Source organism: Myodes glareolus, chromosome 5 (genome assembly GCF_982192425.1).
Source record: "Myodes glareolus chromosome 5, mMyoGla1.1, whole genome shotgun sequence".
NCBI classification, from domain to species: domain Eukaryota; kingdom Metazoa; phylum Chordata; class Mammalia; order Rodentia; family Cricetidae; genus Myodes; species Myodes glareolus.
Genome location: NC_142030.1, coordinates 84,025,802 through 84,047,012, shown reverse-complemented (window position 1 = coordinate 84,047,012; position 21,211 = coordinate 84,025,802). Strand labels below are relative to the sequence as shown.

General features: G+C 34.6%; 1 protein-coding gene across 4 annotated transcripts in view; it reads right to left on the bottom strand.

The window, feature by feature from the left end:
• Window positions 1-21,211, bottom strand: part of Cfh (complement factor H) — a 93,908-nt gene that overhangs the window by 21,209 nt on the left and 51,488 nt on the right. For 3 of the 4 annotated variants that reach the window (XM_087906445.1, XM_087906446.1, XM_087906447.1), the window contains 8 exons: window positions 17,711-17,884; window positions 16,790-16,972; window positions 16,521-16,700; window positions 14,096-14,272; window positions 10,973-11,149; window positions 10,575-10,784; window positions 9,795-9,968; window positions 9,000-9,176 (listed from right to left, as the gene is read on the bottom strand). In XM_087906445.1, coding sequence (XP_087762571.1) covers window positions 9,000-9,176; window positions 9,795-9,968; window positions 10,575-10,784; window positions 10,973-11,149; window positions 14,096-14,272; window positions 16,521-16,700; window positions 16,790-16,972; window positions 17,711-17,884 — 1,452 coding nt within the window. The remainder of the gene's footprint in view (window positions 1-8,999; window positions 9,177-9,794; window positions 9,969-10,574; window positions 10,785-10,972; window positions 11,150-14,095; window positions 14,273-16,520; window positions 16,701-16,789; window positions 16,973-17,710; window positions 17,885-21,211) is intronic. The other variant, XM_087906448.1, reaches the window with a different exon arrangement.

Below are 21,211 nucleotides of genomic sequence, written 5' to 3'. Positions count from 1 at the left end.
GCAGTTCCTCACTACAAATACATACAAATATTAAGGCAATCTGTATGAAATAAACAAGGTGGGGAGACAATCCTTGCCATCAAATAAAGCTTCTAGTACCAGAATTGGGTTAAATCTGGTTGAATTAGTTCTCAAAGAGATCACATTAGAATGTCAAAGCATCTAGGATGTTGGCAAGACTAGTTTGTTTTATACAAATTGGAGGCAAGACTACATTATGAAAGATAATACCTTAACAACTCACTGAACATAACAAAGTCGAGTGGGTACCTACATATAGCACCTTCAGCTCTACAGGCTAGTGTCTTTCGTAAAGGAAAGTACTTTGCATGCTACCAAGTAGAAACATAAATACCAACCCAGCCACAAACCCTTGATCTATAATATTCTGCCTGCATTGTATGATAGGAAAAGAGAGATATCTAGCTTGTTAGATTGACCAAGAAATATATAATATGAATTATGGGCTCCTCCATGAGACGAAACCCATATCTGACACTGCTTGGGTGACCATGAACCTGAGATCAGATAGCCAGGGACCTAATACTACTGAGAAACCAAATAATACTCTTGTAAAAACAAACAAAATAAAACAAAACTGTAGCACAAATTCTAGCTGATCTTAATAATAAAAACCTGGAGACAGATATTGAGGTTCAAGATGAAGATCATCAAAGCAAAGTAGCCAATCACTAGTGAGCTCTTACCTCTACAAGATCTTCAGATTGACAAGAGAGCAAGTTCTGTCTTATCTCAACTTATATTATTCTCTAGTGATAGAATTAAAGGTGTGCACCACCACTGCCTGACCTCTATGGCTAAATAGTATTATTAGTTATTAACTAGTGTTATTATTTATTCTATCTTGATGAGTCAAAGTTCTTATACCTAACTTATTTTCTATCATAACTTGCATTACCATCCAAAACTATCTTTTGATATCTCTCAACAGTATATACTTTGTACTTTTGTAGTAAATTTCTTTTCCAGGTCTCATAAACAGGGAAAACTGTACCTATAACTACCAATTCCTCAACTATCTCAGAGACCCAAGAAAGAAATAATAGTAATTGAGTAAGGAGGAAGTGCAAGCAAGAGACTTAAAAAAAAATGTAATCAATGACAGAAACAGCTGGTGGTCTGGACATCATCTAAAGTTTCTCTGTAATCTTGGAGCACCCATTTTCATGCTAACGGCCTAGAATATTCAACAGACTTTTCAACAAAGCAAGTTCTTTTGAAGAACTGTCCTGCCTTGTCTTGAGAAAGCTTGGCAGTCACTGTTTTTTGGCTCCTGCTTGTCCAATTAGGTCAGCATACTGTTGGCAGTTGAAGCAAGAACATTTTCTTGCTTTGTGGCTTACTTTTGCAGCACAAACAGTAAACTCCATGTGGAGTTTGTTTCATTCCCTTCATGTTCTTGGAAATAGATTGGTGCTGCTAGGAGCAGACATGTTTCATTGTCATAAAAAGGAAAAGAAGATGTTTAAAACATCTGAAATGCTATTTCCTGTAGATTTCTGAAGTGAAGATGACCTGTCTATTTAAAATATATTTCTTTTGACCTTAAAAACATACTCAATATGACTACAAGTTCGATTGTAATAGGTGACTAATTAATTGTTAAACTTCATTTTCTTATTATCCTAAGTCATTAATTGATCAATCTCTGCATTACTTTGTGCCAGAAGCCCTGGCAGACCCATATAGGATCAGATATGTGTTATGGATGATTCCTACCTCTGATTGCATCTTGTAACTGAATAAATAACAAAGTTAATTCTGTATCATTTGGTATAAACTTAGTGGTTTCAATATGCAAAACAACTCTTCCTGCATATTGCTAATTGGTAACTGTGCTAAGAGGTTCTTTAAAATTTTTAGTGCCATGAGAATAGTATATAATTCTGACTTTTGGACAGAATCATAATGGCTTTGATGCACTTTACTTAAGTTTTCTGATTTGTAACCTGCTTTTCCTGATCTCTTTGCATCAGTATAGAATGTAGTGACTCAGCTATAGGTGTTTCCACACAATGTGAGGAAGGATACTGCTAGTTCTCTTTATAAGTTGAATTCTCTAGTTTTTGAGATATTTTAAATTAATCTCTCTCAAAAATTACTGTAAGTTCTTTGCAAGTGTTCATTTTCTGCCCACAATTTGTCAATTTCATTATTATTAAAAGGTACTACACTTTCTGCTGAGTTTATTCCTGCTAATTGACAGTCTCTTTTTTTGTTTCAAATTAACTCAGAGATCTTTTACACATAAGTTTTTAATTTTTTTACACAGTTTATGTGGTAAAAAGTCCATTTGAAAAAATAACTTCCCTATTCATTAAAATTTCTGTAGGGGAATATTTGGAGTGTAATATAACCAGAATGCAGTTAAGATTCAGATCCACAAAATCCACATGTGCCTTCTGTAATTTCTCTTATAACCTATTCTCTCTCAGCTTCAGCTGATAATTTCCTGGAATTATTTAAGTACATATCTTAGGTTGTCTCTTAATCAATCTGTTCATCAGGTTTTATCATAATAGTGGCCCATAGATTGAAAATGTCTCTTAGATATGTTTGGAAATCATTAACATTCTGCAATGAAACTCAACAGAAGAATCTCAAATGGCTGAAAGATACTTAAGGGAATGTTTAACATCCTTATCCTTCAGGGAAATGCAAATCAAAACAACTCTGAGATACCATCTTATACCAGTAGAAATGACTAAGATCAAAAACATCAATGATAGTTTATGTTGAGAGGATGTGGAGTAAGGGGAACGCTCCTTTATTTTAGTGAGAATGCAAACTTGTACAACCACTCTGGAAATCAATATGGCAGTTTCTCAGAAAATGGGAAAGTAGCCTACCACAGGACCCAGGAATACCATCCTTGGGCATATACCCTGTAGGGGTCAAGTTATACAGGCCCATATTCCTACACTCTCTGGAAATCAAAAAATTCAGAGTGACTTACAAGGCACAATTTGTACCTGTCACACAGAAGGTGAACAGCCATTTTATAGTAGAAACAACCTAATGCCATTCTAAATAAATTGTCAAAATATGCTAAAGTTCTTTTGATCCTTCTATTGTAATTAAGGAGATCACCTGAAGAAGAGGTGTTTTCAGTCCAAGAAACAAAGTGGGAATGGGCACGGATGTGATAAAATGGACATACATAGGCAAGATGTGACCTAAGTCATTCCCCCTGATACCTAGAAAATGGAAAGCTAATGAATTTCCCTCTCAGTTTATGTTTTGATATAAAAACTGTTTGGATAAAAATGTGGGTGATCTTCAGGATTTGAATGAACCCTGAGGCTCCCTACCAATATTGTCATGTAAACTGTGCCTCGTTTATTCCCACACCTCCAACCTTGTTTTGAGAAATGGTTTAAGTCTGGGCTGGTGCCTGACATATCAGTGCCCTGCAACATGGAGTTGACTGGTGAACCCTGAAAAACACAGAAAATATGACCAGATGTACAGAGGAGAATGTGAGAAACACACAAGAAAATTGCACCACAGGTGGATTGGTGAGTAATGGGTGCTCAGAAATAAGTAGTAGAATTAAAAAAAAGAAGCAAGAAATAATATTGGGAGTAAAAATTTTATAAATAATAAATAGAGTATGGGACAAGGAAGAAGTAATCACATGGCTATACAGTTGATTGGAAATACATTAAAGGACAGGGGAGCAAGGGTACAGCAGCAACAGATACAGGGATTTTTGGAATTTATACAGCAGCTATGCCCTCAATTTTCTGAACACAGGACTTTAGATGCTGCGACATGGAAAGAAGTTGGGATAAAAATTCAACAGCATTATTACAATTATGGGCCGGCAAGCGTCTCTGCAGATATGCTTTGTTTCTGAATGCTAATACAGGAAAGGTTGGACTTAAATTCCGAACAGCAGGAGTTACTTCCCTCTGAGCCAGTTTGAAGGTTGAGGATACCCTACTTGCCACTGTAGGAGTTGCTAAAGATCTTTTAAAGAATGTTATGCTAAATTTTACAGATGGCTCTTCCAACAGAATAACTTTATGACAACAACCTGCATGCAGTCTAGATCCTGTTTGCTTTGGGGCTGAAATACAGATTGAACATTTGGCTGTTTTAATCTTTGGGACACAGAACTCATTTTGATTAAAATATTGGACCTGAGAACTAAGACCTAAGCTTTCCCCTTAGGGAAAGAAAGACTCAAATTAAGGAATGACTGAAGCCCCTCTTCACTTAAGAGGGAGGCAGCCTAAGGGTTTAACTGCTGCTCAGAGACCAGAACTGGTATTTGATAGCAGCAATATCATTGGACTCTTACCCATCAGAAAATCTTTTCTTATCTTTTGATTAATATGGATTTAAGAAAATAGTGATATGTTAAATTGTGGATTTATTGTTAATTCCCATTTTAGAATTATGGTATTACCTGATAATGTTTATAACTGCTTATAAAATGTTGAGAAAATTTGACATGCCCTATAAATGTTTGGATTTAATGCATGTGTTAAGAATTCTAGATTTTGATACAGTATAAAATTATTAAGAGGTATTTTAGGTCAGTCGAAGAAACATTTCTAACTCATGTGATCCTTCTCTCCTTTAAATAGGAGATATAGTCTTTAGGAACATGATTACTCATAAAGCATTAAAATGTCTCCTGACAAAAAAAGTATGGCTCTGAGACACGGGTTTGAAACTTCTTCTCCCCAGATGCCTAAGCCAGAAACTCTCATGATTAGAATGTGTGATTCAGATGATGGGTAAATGTGAGTAAGTAAAGGAGTTTTTGCCTAATACAAATGCAATCATCTATCCTGTTGTAGAAGCACAGACTTTATTAAAATTAATTTTAGAGAGTGGATTATAGGGGCCAAATTATATAGGCCCGTATTCCTACATAGTCTGGTGGTCAGAGAATTCTGAGTGACCCACTCAATTTGCACCTTCCACACAGAAGGTGATCGCCTAGCCTTTTGATAGTAAAAGCAATCTGACACCATCCCGAACAAGTGGTCAGGATATGCTAATGTCCTTTTGCCCCTTCTATTGTAATTTAGAAGGTTACCTGGAGAACAGGTGTTTTTCAGTCTAAGTGACAAAATGAGCATAGGCATGGACATGACAAAATTGGCATAGATAGGCAAGATGTGACCTAAGGCATTCCCAGTGCTACCTAGGAAATGGAATGCTAATGAATTTACCCATCAGTTTATGTATCGATATTAAAGCTGTTTTGATAATAAACACAGGTGATCTTCAGGATTTGAATGAATGCCAAGACTCTGACCTGATATTGTCATGTGAACTCTGCCTCATTTATTCCCACACCTCCACTTTGGTATGAGAAATGGTTTATATCTGAGCTGGTCCCTGATAATACCCAAAAGATACTCAATTGTACTACAAGGAAATTTGTTCATCTATGTTCATAGCAGCATTAATTGTAATAGTCAGAACCTAAAAATAACCTAGATGCGCCACAACCAAAGAATGCTTAAAGAAAATGTGGCACATTTACACATTATACTACTTCTCAGCATATAAATAGATGAAGCTATAAATAAACATCCTGAGTGAGGTAACCCAGACCTAGAAAAATGAACATGGTATATACTCACTCATAAATTGATACTAGCAAAGGATATTAAGCCTATAGTTCATGATTCTAGAGAAGCTAAGTAACAGGGTGAACTCTAAGAAAAGCATACATAGATTTACCTGTAAAGGATAAATAGACAATATCACCTGACAAAATGGAAGTATGAGGGTAGGGGAAGAAGGGAGGGTAGAAAGAGAAGAGGAGAGGAGAAGGGAAAAAGGGAAGACTTGAGGAATCAGGATAGTCTAGATGGAGGAAGGACAGAGATGAAAGCAAGGAAAGAGATATTTTGATTTATGTAGCCATTATGGAGCTGGCAAGAAACCTGGCATTATAGAAATTTGGAGAAATACACAAGGATGACCCCAGTTAAGACCCTAAACAATAGAAGAGAGGATGCCTGAACTGGCCTTGCCCTGTAGTCAGACTGAAGAATATCTTTTTTTTTTCTTTTTCTTTTTTTCCAGACAGGGTTTCTTTGTGTAGCTTTGGTAACTGTCTTGGAACAAGCTCTTGTAGATCAGGTTGGTTTTGAACTCATGAAGATTTACCTGTCTCTGTCTCATGGATGTTGGGATTAAAAGTCTGTGCCATCACCACCCAGAAAATATCTTAAATATCACCATAGAACCTTCATCCAGCAACTGATACAAACAACTCAGGGACTCACAGTGGAACAATGGGTTGAACTCCCAAAGTCCAGTTGAAGAGTAGGAGGAGTGAGAATATGAGCAAAGAGGTCAAGACCATGATGGGGACACCCACTGAACTAGTTTACCTGAGCTAATGGGAGCTCACCAACTCCAACCAGATAGGGAAGAATACAGCATAGGTCCAAACTGGTCTATCTGAATGTGGGTAACAGTTTGTGTGCATTGGTCAGACTGTAGGGCCACTGGCAGTTGCACCACGATATATTCCTACTGCTTCTTCTGACAAAAAGTTCCAAAAAGGGAACCTATTCTCTTTGGATGGATACCTTGCTCAGCCTAGAGATAGTTGGGAGGGCATTGGACCTTCCCCAAAACAATGTCCCTTACCATCTCTGAGGAGTGGAGTCGATGGGGTGTAGGGGTAGGTGGAGGAAGTGGGAATTGGGATTGGTATGGAAAATTAAAAAAAAAAGATTGTTTTCTTTTATTAAAAAAAGAAATCAAAACGACAGCAAGGATTATCAAAATGAAATTAATAATATAATATTTCCAGTTGATTATCCCTCCATCTAGTTGTTCCATTTTTAAATCATGCATCACACACTTGCACAGAGACCTAACTTTCTCTATTATAATTGTGCTTCCAATTTTTTAAAGTGGGAAAAAACTCTCCCTCTTAACTCATTCCTGACTTAATAAATTCCCAATTTTCTCACCAAATCTGCTGCCAAGGATGATAAAGATATAAGGTTTATTGCTCTTGTGTAGAACTGTAAAACCTGACTGAGTTTTAAGGTAGTTACTTAGTTTTGCAGCTGCCCCAAAAGGATATTCAGGGAAAGTCCATGACCAAACAATTAGGGTGGTGACCCCAGTCATTTGTAGATATGGCCTGTGCTAGTGGCTGCAAAGCCACAGCCAAATGGCTTTTTCATGTATTCATACCCCAAATGTTGAATGCCAGGTGAATCACAAATTCTAATTGGTTTAATAAAAATAAATATGGAGACAGACATGAGGTTCAATCTGAAGATTAGAAAAACAAAGCAGTCAACTACTAGAGAACTCTTACCTTTATAAAATCTTCAAAGAGAACATGTTCTCTTTGAACATGTTCCTGTCTTATTCAACCCTTTATTACTCTCTAGTGCTGGTACTCAAGGTATACATCACCACTGCCTGGCCTTTATGGCTAACTAGTGTAGCTAGCTTTGAACTCTGATTCTCAGGCAAACTTTATTTTTAAAATACAAATAAAATATCACTATGGAATATCCACAGTGATTACACAACTCCACATGACATTCTTCTGTTTTCATAGATTAGTGCCTTACTCCGCTGTTATCAGAGAAGATTTGTCCTGCAGCAGATAATAACAAATACAGAGAGCCAAAGACAGATAATACGTAGAAACCTGGGAACACTCAAAGGTTTGTCCTGGAAAATCTCCATCAAATTCTACCCTATATGGCTCAAGATATCATGCAGAAGAGGAGGTTGAAAGAGTGTAAAACTAGAAGAGATAGAGGACACAAAATACCAAGGCCTTCTAAACAAACATGATTGATACACACATGAACTTAAAGGAACTTAGGCAGCATTAAAAAACCTTGATGGGTCTGTACCAGATGTTGTAACAGAGCCAAAAGGAGAAGGTGATACACATTCCCATCCCTCACCCAAAAACAATCTCATATTGATGACAATTTGTATAGTAAAATTTAGAGTTCTGCAAGGAAGTATCATAGGAGAAATAAATTACTCTTTAGGGTAGACTGTATAAAACAAACTCAAAGACATCTTTGGACATTCTTTGTCTCATGATGACCTATTATGGCTTTTCTTTTTATTTCTATCCCTTTAAAACTCCATTTTATTTTGTTTTTGCTTTTACTTCATTTTATTTGTATTTTTCTTCTCCCCTTTTACCCTATAGGTCCTTTGCATGTATGTTCTTTAGTTTATTGCTTTTATGGAAATCCTGAGTGTGCTAATGGGTGGGGCTTTTGATATCTACTATTCTCTTGAATTTTCTACTCCTCTTTTCCCTCAGATTTTTTTCTGTCACATTTGAGTGTGATTATTTTGCTTTATTATTATTCCTTAGAAGGCTCTTTCTTTTCTAATGAAAGACAGAAAGGGGATTAGTGCAGATGGGACAGTAGGTGAGAGGATCTCGGAGGAACAGATGGAGCAAAAGACAAAATCAGGATATGTTATATGAGGAAAAAATCTGTTTGCAACATAAGGGGGGGCATTGTTTCAAGAATGACATAGGTAGAAGAAAATGATGATCAAACAAAATATCCTAATATTCTGATGGATTAGAGAAGATGGGATATAAACAAGACCATAGTTGAAAGTAATTCTTTAACAATGTATTTATAAATGCTTACAGCTACAGCAATTGTTTCCAGACTGAGTTTGAACAGAATCTATGAAGGATATTATAGTGGACTCAATTTCTCTCCAATAGATGTTTTTTTTCTATGTAATATTTCTAGGATGAGCTCTTCAGTGTTAAAATTACATCTATAAAACTTGTCCGAATATACTGATGATGCTGGCCATGGAACCAGTCTGAAGATCATCACTCTATTAGCTTAGACATTGTGTTTATAAATTCCAATTTCATATTGCTTTTAAAAGATAACCTTTGCCCACTTTTAAATTTTGCTAGACCTTTTAATTAGTCCTTTAAATCTTTACGAACACATTTTGAAGGTGCATCAAAATACCTTTGCAAACCAGCTCTCCAATCCACTCGCGATTAACACACGTCACGATGTTGGATCCAATCATATGATATGAAGGTTCACATTTGAATGTCACTTGTTCACCTGACCTATAAGAATTTTTTTTCTCTTCTGTGGGTATGGCATGTTCAAACCTGGGTAACTCATAACAATCAGTTTCTGAAAGAAAAATAATATACCAAACTTTATTTTCAGGAAATTGTAGGATATACTATATATAAAGGAATAGTTAGGTTTATAGATATAATAAATACTACAAGTTTCCCATTTGATTTAGCTCCATTAAATTGTTCTAAATTTTTAAAATAAATGAGGTGGAAATGACACTGGATACAGAATACTGTTGTATATAATTCTTGAGATATTTTTACTTTTGCTTCAGTTTCTCTCCCATATTAAAGTATAATATATTTCTACTTTTTAGTTTCATCAAATGTAAATTTAATTTACATTTTTATAATAATAATTATAGTTATTATTTCAAAATGTTAGAGCATATGTAGTTGTAATAGCATTGCTGCTAAAACCACCACTGTAGTGATGAACCTTTTGAACGGAGTTTTCTAGAAGTCTGAGGATGCTGATAGCTCAGACTACAGGAAGAGAAAATACATAACTGGGCTCAAAGATCCAACTATGTTTAACACTACTGGGTTTGTCTGCAAACATTCAGCAATATCTTGTGATATGCTTGAATTACAGCTTACTTCCTTATTTGTGCCACATGTAACTTGAAGTAGATAATCTATTACACAAAGAATGAAAATAAAACTCTACTTTTGCAATCTGGTGGCTTGGACCACTTTCCTCCTACACATGTAATAAATGCTGGTCCATCAATTCCAAAGCCTTCAGAACAACTGTACGTCACCTCCGCTCCATGTTGGTAACTGTCTCGTTCTTGAGACACAATACCATGAACGATTGAAGGTGGAGGCCCACAAGGAAGTCCTGAAAATAACACAATGAGAGGAACAGAGTGAATTGATTCCACATTGCACTAATTTAGAAACTTGCGTTTATGTGTCAGTTCTACGTGTAGTAGTACTAGAGGGAAACGGTAACAAGGAAGACGTGCCTTCACAGAAGAAGTGGACAGTGCATCTGAAGTCCACCTTCTTTTTCCTTGTATCTGTTAAACTTATTAAATATTGAGCAAGAACTTAACATAAAAATTTCTGACAAGCTATGAGTGACAAAAGGAATTTAAAAAAAATAAGAATCTTGGGAAATATAGCATTTACTCTTGGGGGAAGACACTGAGGAGTTTAACACCTGGTGACAAATTAAACAGTACAACTCATATGAGGAGTTGAAGTCAGTAGACTATGCATCATATTTAAAAGGAGAAATGCAAGAGTAAAGGTAGATTTCAAAACAGTCAGTACAATTAACAAAAGTAGGATAGATCAAATTATGCTAACAAAAATTTAAGGTAATATATATAAATGATTACATATGTCAATATAAATAATTCTTTCTTCTTGTTTTGATGAGAGAAGATTATTGGTAAAGACTTGTTCTAAAACCAGAATTGAATTTCCATGCTGTTCTCACCAACACATCGAGGTGGAGCACTCCACTTCCCCATGTGGCAGGTTACCCCATGGTCCTCAGCCATTCTAAATCCATCATCACAAACATAGCTGAGTGTAGTGCCGTGTTCATAACTTCTGGACTCAGCTGTGTATCTCCTTTCTTCTGATGATCTGAGTAATTTAATAGATCCATGGTCCATTTCAGGGGGTTGAGAACATGGAATTTTTGCTACATGAAGAAAAGAAATTAAATAGTGAAGCATAGAATCAAAAGTTTATGTTGGAAAATAAAAACTAATACTTTAGATTATGTCTCCACAGTTTTTGTTAAGCCCTATTTTTTCTAGTATCCCCTTAACTTGATTTCTCTTTAGTATTTCAACAAAGAATGTCATATAATAAGGCATAGCTACTAACCAACACAGCGCGGTAATGATTGCCACCTTCCATCTCTACACACCATCTCTTCTGTGTTCTGTATTATGTAATTATCTTGACAAATAACAGAAACTTTTTCTCCATCCAAGTATTTCACTGTGGTTTCCATCACTTGGGCATTTGGAATCTGTGGTGGAGGAGGGCAGGAATATTCCTCTGTTCCCCAAAAAGTCAGAAAACAGAGTAGTTGACTAAACATAGTATCGTAAATCAATGAAGCAATATTTTTTATTAAATTGCAAATTAATTATGACCACATAATTGTTGGGGATTATTTTCAGGGATGTTACTTTTGTTTATGCTGCATTTGATTAACTGAAGCTGGAGTCTTTGCCTGTCTAAAATACTTGATGGTCCTAATAGGAAGATGAATGGCCAACAGCAAGGCAGAATTAAGAATAGGCAGGCAGGTAGTATAAAAGGAGAAATAAGGAGCATGCGGAGCAATGTGAGAAGAAGGAGGGGAGAACATCAGGAGCTAGCTACCTAGCTACACAGCAATTCATGAAGAAAGAAGTAAATTAAGATATACAGAAATAGAGAAAAATAAAAATCTAGAGGCAAAAGGTATTCATGATAATTTAAGAAAATCTGGCAAATATCAAGCCAAACTAAGGCTAGACATTCATAACTAATAATGAGCCTGTGTGTGATTTATTTGGGAACTCAGTGGTGGGATCCTCAAAAAAACTAAAAGAGCAAAAAGAAAATCGCACAGCACATAACAATTATGTATATTTTATATTTTTCACCTAGTAGAGTAATTTAATAACTATTCTTGTCTTCTTTTGAATTGGTCTCATTTGTTCTTTTTTTTAAAAGTTTGCAGTATTTTTATAAAACTTATTTCAATTTATTCTAGTATTTATGATGTTTTAAATGAATTATAAACTAGATATAGTAAATTAAGGTTAAATGGAGATTTATGTAGAACTGTGTGAGAATGCCTTTGATGTAATAATTTGGATTAGATTAAAAGTTTTGAGAGAGTGTACTGAAGAAAGTGATACTTATGTTTAGTTAGTATACTAGTGACTTTTCTCATGGCTGTAACAAAATGCCTGACAGGAGCAACTTTAGAAAGGAAGGAAACAAGGGTTTGGCTTAGCTCATCAACTTGGGAAGTCATGGCACCTAAAGTGTGGAACAGTTTGTCATACTGCATCTATAGTCAGGACATACAGAGATTCAAATGTAGATGTTTGGCTTCCTTTTCCTTTTCACTTATTCCAAGATCCTGACTATAAAATGGTGATACCTACATTTGCCGTGAATCCTCCCACGTTAGTTTAACCAAATTAGAAACGGTCTCTCAGAAATGCTCAAAAGTGTTTTTCCTAAGTGACTGTATATTCTGGCAAGTAAACAATAAGTATTAATCATTACACTTTGATTAACAATTTGGCTTGACTCTTGGTCAATGAGAGTATAGAGTATGTTCACAAATGGCTCAAGGTATGTTATTCAAAATTTCAACTGTCCTGAACTGGTTAGAGATGTGAAAACTGCTGTCATGCTTCCAGGATAATGAGCAGTTAGTACTGGCATTAACACTACTTGAAAAGTTTTGCATTAGTCACTACAAAATAAAGACATTTCAGATTCATCTTTCAGACTCATAACATCATAGTGTACTTTATTAGTGATTATTAATAATCATTTTTTTTCTTAAGTAGGGCGAAAGGACTAGAAGGAAATGAATGTTTGTGTAGTAAATATATTTCTCCACATTCTTTAAACAACTAGCAAACAATACAGGAGAGAAAAGCAATTACCACCTTACTTCATACTAATCAAAATGAAATTAGACATGATTAAAAATGAGAGACAACCACAGAATGGCATGTGCCCTCCATTACAATGTATGCAATAGTTTTGATTTTGAAATTAAATACTTTCAGTGAATTTTAGTCTTTAAGAAATAGTTTATGATATTGAGTGAAGCAAGCATTCTAAATAACAGTGATAAATACAAATAGAGAAGCAAAAATAGTGATCAACTTATTGCCTATTTATTTGGAATTGGAGGTATCATATGAGTCAGAATTTTCTAAGTAAACAGATTTATTGTTACCAGAATAAATAAATTATTAGCTTGATAGTACACATAAGTGTACATAATTGCATGGTGATTAAGTATAAGCATAGGAAGCAAACATTGCATTTATAGTGATAAAATACTTAGATGTAATGAAACTCTATGAGTAAGGGACCATTAAGACAAGGAGATAAGTTTCTGTTGATTAAGTTTGCTTATATGCTTTAAACTACAGGTTACTAAAAAAGGTGATAATAATTTCTAAATCATCTTATATACTAAAAATTATATTTCCAGGATATCTGTTAAGAAACAGTATCTTCTTTTATATATGACAGGGCATTTGAACCCATGAAATCTCAAAAGCATGGTCACTTAAACAAGACCTGCTGGATGGCAATACCAGTTGACATGTCAAAAATTGTACAAGTCCCTTCTTCTACATCAGAGGTTCACAACTTGTGGGACACAACCCCTCATGGATCAAGAGACCTTTTCATCAGGGTTTCTTAAGATCTTCAGAAAACACAGATTTTTTATATTACAATTCATAAAAGTGTCAACATTACAGTTACGGAGTAGACATGAAAGCAATTATATGGTTAGAGTCAACACAACATGAGATACTGCATTAAAGGATATTAGCATTAGGAGGGTTGAGAACTACTGACCTAGGTGAAGAACTATAAGCAATTAATGTCTATGTAGAATAGGAGAATCAATTTTCTCCAGGCATGGGTGAACCAACAAAGTTTTTAGTCCTAATCACATATCCATAGGGAAAACAATAAATAGACTCATCAGACAGAATTTTTATATACTAGTTATATTACATATACAAATATATGTGTTTGTGTGGAGAAAGAATCGTGAATTGAACAGCAAGTACAGGGTCACAGGAGGTGTTATAGTGGAAGTGGAGAGGTGAAAATGATAAAAGATACAGGATTTACATAGGAAATTCTGAAGAAGAATCACTGTTTTTTAAGAACTCAAAGGTACAACTATCACTGGAGAGAAAAGACTGAAATAACCAGTAGAAGACAGTGCAAACAAGAGCTTACTTGTACAATTTGGTTCAGGAACCCATCTTCCATTGATGCAGATTGACTGTTTATCTTCCTTCTTTTCTTCACATTTGTAACTCAAGTTAAAATTATGATTAAATTCAATCTTATTGGTATAAATTGCTTTCATATGAATTGATACTGGTGCTTTACACTTCTCCAGTTGATCTGTTGCTATGTGAAAATAATTCCAGGAAAAATTAAAAACAATTACAAGAAGTGAGATAGCTATGATATTAAAATAACTACAGAGTCAATGTAGATGGTGCTAATATTTATACCTATAAATTGTGCCAATTAAAATGTTAAGGTCACCATACAGAGTGGTCTACGGTGCTAGAACTAGATCTAATGCCAAGTTTGCTACATCTCAGAAACAGTGTTTCAGTAAGAGGTTTGGGTACTGAGCAACTACAACAGCATAGGAAATCATTGTCTCAGATGTTCTTCATAGGAATTGGTTATGACATGACAAGCTTTGGCCCCTACTTGAAAGCTGTGAAATGTTCACATCTGTTGCTCTCACCTTATCTTAATATTAGTCCATAATGTTAAAAATATTAAAATAAAGACATGGACTGATAGACTCTAATAGGTTGGTTAGTTTGAATTACCTTTTTTGATAGATGTGTTATTAGAAAAGAATATCTAAGATATATCGTGTATAAAACAATTATTTGAGAGCCATATTTGTATAAGATATTAGATGCTTGTAGTCACCATCTCTTTCCTTTATATTCCCTTCATAAGAGTATGTAAGATGTTATTACCTAAACTAAATCATCCTATAATAAAACAATACTATATCATAAGAATAAAACTTTTTGGCTCTGTTATGACTTAAGTAAGGGCTATATATACACCTTTTAATATATTATTGACTATAATGAGAGTCTTTTTTGAATTTGACAAAATTTCAGTATAGGTACTGGGTAACATTTGTTAGATTTTTGAAATGAAGAATGAAATATTTATAGATAGAGTAAATAAATGTAAGTTATTAGCCAAAATTCTATAACTTTCTTTTAAAACAATACTTAAAATATTTACCAGAGTACTTCAAAAACTCAAGACACCTGAGAATTAATCCCTTCCTTAAGATTGGTTCTTAGGAAGACAAAAAAATTGCTGTAAAGGGAAATGAAGAAAGACCAATCATTGGGGGAGGGGAGGGAATGGTGACTCTGTGATTGATTTGCTTCATAAAAATCTCTTATTTGTAAAGAGAAAGATGCAAATATGGAGAAGACTAAGAATGTATAGTGGCAGAATAAAAATGTTTGTTCTGTAAGCTTAATGTTGTATCACAGCTTGTGATAACTGAGGGGTCATATGAAGGTCACTGTAGGCAGACTAACCATCAGAACAAAGTCTCAGAAATCTAAACAAATGATAAAATAGAATTTTGTAACAGAATGGAAAATTGTTTCTATTCCTAATATGTCTGACTTTTATGCTATATGAATGCATTTCTTATAGTTTTAAAACAGTTGTGTGAATGTTTTAAAGTACTGAAGATATAGATATAAAAATGTTTTTTCTTAGCAAAAATATAATGATTCATTGTAAAACCATTGATTTACATTGTAAACTGTTTTTGAGTTGATTGGTCTTCTGTGTATAGAGAACATAATCGCTAAACAACACAGGAATAAATGTCCTTTCCAAAGGAGCTCCATGTTTCTCTGACATTAACTAACACTTAAAGTTCAAATGAAGAGTAAATATTGGGTATCAAGGATATTCTGAAGTAATGATTTAGGAACACTCTAAGTATAATCTCAGTTTCAGAGAAAAGTACATGTAGGCAACAAGAAGCTTTTAGCTACTCATTAAATATTCAGCCACCAAAAGAATGTGGGGGTAATTACAGAATGAAGTCACCAATGGAATAATGTTGTCTACCTAACCCCAAGCTTTTTGGTATAGATCAGTTCTATAGCCAATGAGAGGACCTATGACCCCACCTTAATCATACTGACTTCAGCTTACAGCATGAGGAATAGACAAGCATAATAAAAGTTCTGGGAGAGGAAAGTTTGTTATGGGAGAGTATGAAATTGGTGCTTTACATACTTGATTTCTTAACTTTCCATAATATGGAAAGAGAATGCCATATAATAAAAGAAGTGCTATTTTTTAACATTATCATATATTCTTGGGTGTTATTAGCACATTTTACTCACATGAAAATTTATAACTAGCAACTAGATTTAACCTAAGATAAATAGCCATTTATAGATTATATTAATTCCATTCATCACTATACACAAATAAGATTATAAATAAGAAAAGTTTGGATGCATATTATTTAAGACTAGATTGTTCTAAGAATATTTTTAACTACAAATATATATGTAAATATTATCGTCACCAAAATATTACACATTATGAAGTATCAATTTGAGGCACATAACCTTACCAACACACCGAGGAAGTTGGGTCCACTTTCCACTAATGCATGAAACTGAACCATGTCCAATCATTGTGAAGTTTTCTGTGCAGTTGAACTCCACTGATTCTCCATGATAATAGGGAGGGACAAAAAACTGCACAGAGCCATGCTCAAGTTTAGGAATGTCTGTACATGTTTTCTCCTCCTCTGTAGATAGATGTTTCACAAATGTGTATTTATTATTAAGACATCACATGAAATACAAAACAGTGTCTAAGTATTAGTATTTTCATTACCGACACACGTTGGCAAAGCTGTCCAATTTCCATCCATGCACTGGATTTTATTGGGTCCCTTCAGTAGAAATCTAGGCTTGCAATTATATTTCACCACTTCACCATGGCTGTACCGTTTTTCCTTTGTTCCCGTCAATTCCCCATTGAGAAGTTCAGGGGGTTGATCACATGATCTCACTTTATCTATTGCAGAATATCATATACATCTAAATAAAAATGTCCATCTTGCAATTTAAAAATCTAGTTAATAAAAAATCTTCTAAAAATTTATTCACCATATCACTTTTTATAACATTTTATTAAATTAATTTTATAAATACTAGGTTCACATTTCACTGTTTTAACATGTCTATTGAATAGCATTGAAGCATATTAAAATGGTACATTTTTTTGGTAAACCTGATACCTTGAAAGTGCATGAAAACCAGTCAGCAGTTGTAGTTTTTGACAATTATAGTGATTCTTCTCACTCAATATTTTTAACATACAGTTATCCATTTGTAAAAAATATTCACACTGTAGAATGTATCTGATTATTGCATTTTATTTTTTGAATAAATGACATTGAATTAATCAAAATCTGTTGTGATACAGTTTAGACATTCTCTATGCAATATGAAGATATGCTTATGCTTTAAAAAATCCAGTATTAATGGAAATATAGACAAAATGAGAGATATCATTGTACTCTAATCTATCGATCATGTCTACATGTAGAAAACACATTGGTAACCAATTTTAAGTTAGCCTGGGACTAATCATGTAAATAACTGACTATGTATTAGTCACACAACACACAGCTTGATCATTGTTTTCTATGAATGTGCTAAAGATTGTAGATACAATGTAAAACTGATAGAAATTAGGAGAAGAAAACTAAACCACTGATTTTCATTCACCAAAAGTAAAACTGATACTGACCTTTACATGTTGGAAAACTAGGAGACCATCCAAAGTAATAGCATTGCACTGAATCTGGTCCAACTCTGCGTCCTCGTCGGCAAAAAAATTTCAACATATCTCCAACTTTATATTTGTCTTTATTGGGATTGACAACCAAGTATTGGTCTAGGAAGGGAATACTGCATTCTCTTTCTTAAAAAGTAAAATAATTGGAGTGCATATTTAATCAAGAAATAATTTTATCTCTCTCATGTATATTCTCAGAGTAACATTAGTAACTCTCCTCCTTGTGAAAAATGTTCATATTGCATTTTTATAGCTCCTCTGAATTCATATCAAATTTTGAGAAATGTATGTTGCTATAATATATTAAAGAATTGAATAAGTAACTTATTTTTACTGAATCTGAAATCAGCAGAGAGTTATTAATCTTAAATTCAGAACTGTCCTATTCTTATCATATGGAATCATTCTTTCTTTTTTGAAATTAAGTTTATACAATAAGTTTATGACATTTTCAAAATTTATTTCAGTTTAATACACTTGAGATAGTAGAACAAGTAAAATAATTTCTTTTTTAATTTTTCTTTTTTATTGATTTTATTGAGCTATACACTTTTCTCTGCTCCTCACCCTGCTTTTCCCCTCGCTTTCAACTCTCCCCCAAGATCCCCATGCTCCCAATTTACTCAGGAGATCTTGTCTTTTCCACTTCTCATGTAGATTAGATCCATGCATATCTCTTTTAGGGTGCTCATTGTTTTCTAGGTTCTCTGGGATTGTGATTTGTAAGCTGGTTTTCTTTGCTTCATGTTTAAAAACCACTTATGAATGAGTACATATGATAACTGTCTTTCTGGGACTGGGTTACTGAAAATAGTCTGCTATTGGCAAAAAAACAGAAAGGAAGACCAATGGAACTGAATTAAAGACCCAGATATTAATCCACACACCTATGAACACCTGATTTTTGACAAAGAAACACAAAATATAAAATGGAAAAAGAAATCATATTTAACAAATGGTACTGGCATAACTGGATATTTACATGTAGAAGAATGAAAATAGATCCATATTTGTCAACATGCACAAAACTCAAGTACAAATGGATCAAAGACCTCAACATAAAGATGGACATACTGCACCTCATAGAAGAGAAAGTGGGAAGTACACTTGAACACATTAGCACAGGAGACCACTTCCTAAATATAAACCCAGTAGCAAAGACACTGAAACAATTAATAAATGGGACCTCCTGTAATTAAAATATCCTGTAAAGCAAAGGACACAGTCAACAAGACAAAATGGCAGCCTACAAAATAGATAAAATAATTTCTAATGCATCTGAAGTTTGGAAAATAAAATTAGTATATTTAAAAATAAAAAAGAACATAAGAATCATGTACAAAACCGTAACATTAGTTGAGTGTTTGAATATTTATTACCCACTAAGCTATTTTGTTGTATTTTCAATTTTTATTATTAACTGTTAATCATTATGACTCAAATTAAGAATATGGAACATTCTCCATTAAAATTAATTTTTTAAAGATTTGTTGACACTGTTAACTGTTAGAAACGTTTTTGAGTTCCAATTGATCCATCTGGAGGAATAAGTGTATCCCTGCCAAGCTGGCCAGACACCCCTGGAAGGGAGCACAGGCACCCTCCAATCCCTAAACTCTCTGGCCATTCAGTGTGGCTTCTCCCTGGCTACTGGCTTTTTCTACATATCCCACCCCAGCTTGCCCCTAAGAACCCTTTTCCATCTGCAGAGTTTTAGGATCCCCCAACTCAGCCTGCTTCAGGGCTAAGGGTCTGGGGACGCAGTGGTGAGTGCAAGGTTGCAGGGGTTTCTTTGTTCCACTGAGCTGGCATCTACCAAGCCTGCCCTTTTGTGTGAGAGATCCTTCCTCAGCAAGTGGCCCTGATCTAGTACCAGTAGATTCATCCAGAGGGATCCACCACCACAGCCTACTTCAGGGTGGAGAGGATCTGAGAGCCAACTCCAGTGCTGAGGGGACCTAAGAAAGGGCAGACCCAGAAAAACCCCCATGTACACAGTTAACCACAGCAAAGATCGGACCAAGCTGCCAGGACTCTCCTAACTGCATTTGAAGGAAGAGATGAGCAGGCACCAATGCAAGAATTCCTCCAACAATCTGAAAAGCAACATGATAAAACCAGAATCCAGAGAGCATACAACAGGAAGACTTGAACACCCTAATCCAGAAGAAGTAGAAGAAATCGACTTTAAACGTAACATTATAACAGTGATAGAGACCATTAAACAAGATGTGAAAAACTCCTTTAAAGAGATGGATGAGAAGACTAACAAAAAGTAAGACGAAATTAATAAATCCTTCAAAGATATCCAAGAAAACCAAGAAAAAGCAACCAAACAGGTAATGGAAACAGCTCAAGACTTGAAAACTGAAATGGAGGCAATGAAGAAAACACAAACCAAGAGACGGCAGGAAATGGAAAATCTGGGTGAATGAACAGAAACTACAGAGACAAGTATAACCAACAGAATAGAAGAGATAGAAGAAAGAATCTCACATGCTGAAGATGCAATAGAGGAAATAAACGCACTGATCAAAGAAAACAGCAAATCCAATAAATTCTTACCACAAAACATCCAGGAAATTTGGGACACCAAACCTAAGAATAATAAGGGTAGAATAAGGAGAAAAATTACAGCTCAAAGACCCAAAAAATATATTCAACAAAATTATAGAATAAAATCCCAACCTAAAGATGGATATTCCTATGAAGGTACAAGAAACATACAGAACACTGAATAGACAGAACCCAAAAAAAAAAATCCCTTTGCCATATAGTAATCAAAACACAAAACATAAAGAGTAAAGAAAGAATATTAAGAGCTGCAAAGAAAAAAGGTCAAGTAACATATAAAGCTAAACCTATCAGAATTACACCTGACTTCTCAATGGAAATCATGAAAGCCAGAAGGTTTTGGATAAATGTGCTGCAGAAACTAAGAGACCATGGATGCAAACCCAGACTACTATACTCAGCCAAACTTTCTTTTACCATCAATGGAAAAAATAAGATATTCCAGAATAAAAACAAATTTAAACACTATGTAGCCTCAAACCCAGCCTCATAGAGAGTACTAGAAGGAAAATCACAACCCAAGGGAGCCAACAACTCCCGCAATAACTCAGACATCTAACAGTTCTCCACCAGAACAACTCAAAGAAGGGAAACACACAAACGCTACCACCAAAAAAAAAATAACCAGAGTTAACAACCACTGGTCATTAATATCACTTAATATCAATGGACTCAATTCACCTATAAAAAGGCACAGGTTAATAGCATGGATATGAAAACAGGATCCAGCATTCTGCTGTTTACAATAAATACATCTCAAACTCAAAGACAGACATTACCTCAGAGTAAAGGTTTGGGAAAAAGATTTTTCAATCAAATGGACATAAGAACAAGCAGGTGTGACTATACTAATATTTAATAAAATTGACTTCAAACTAA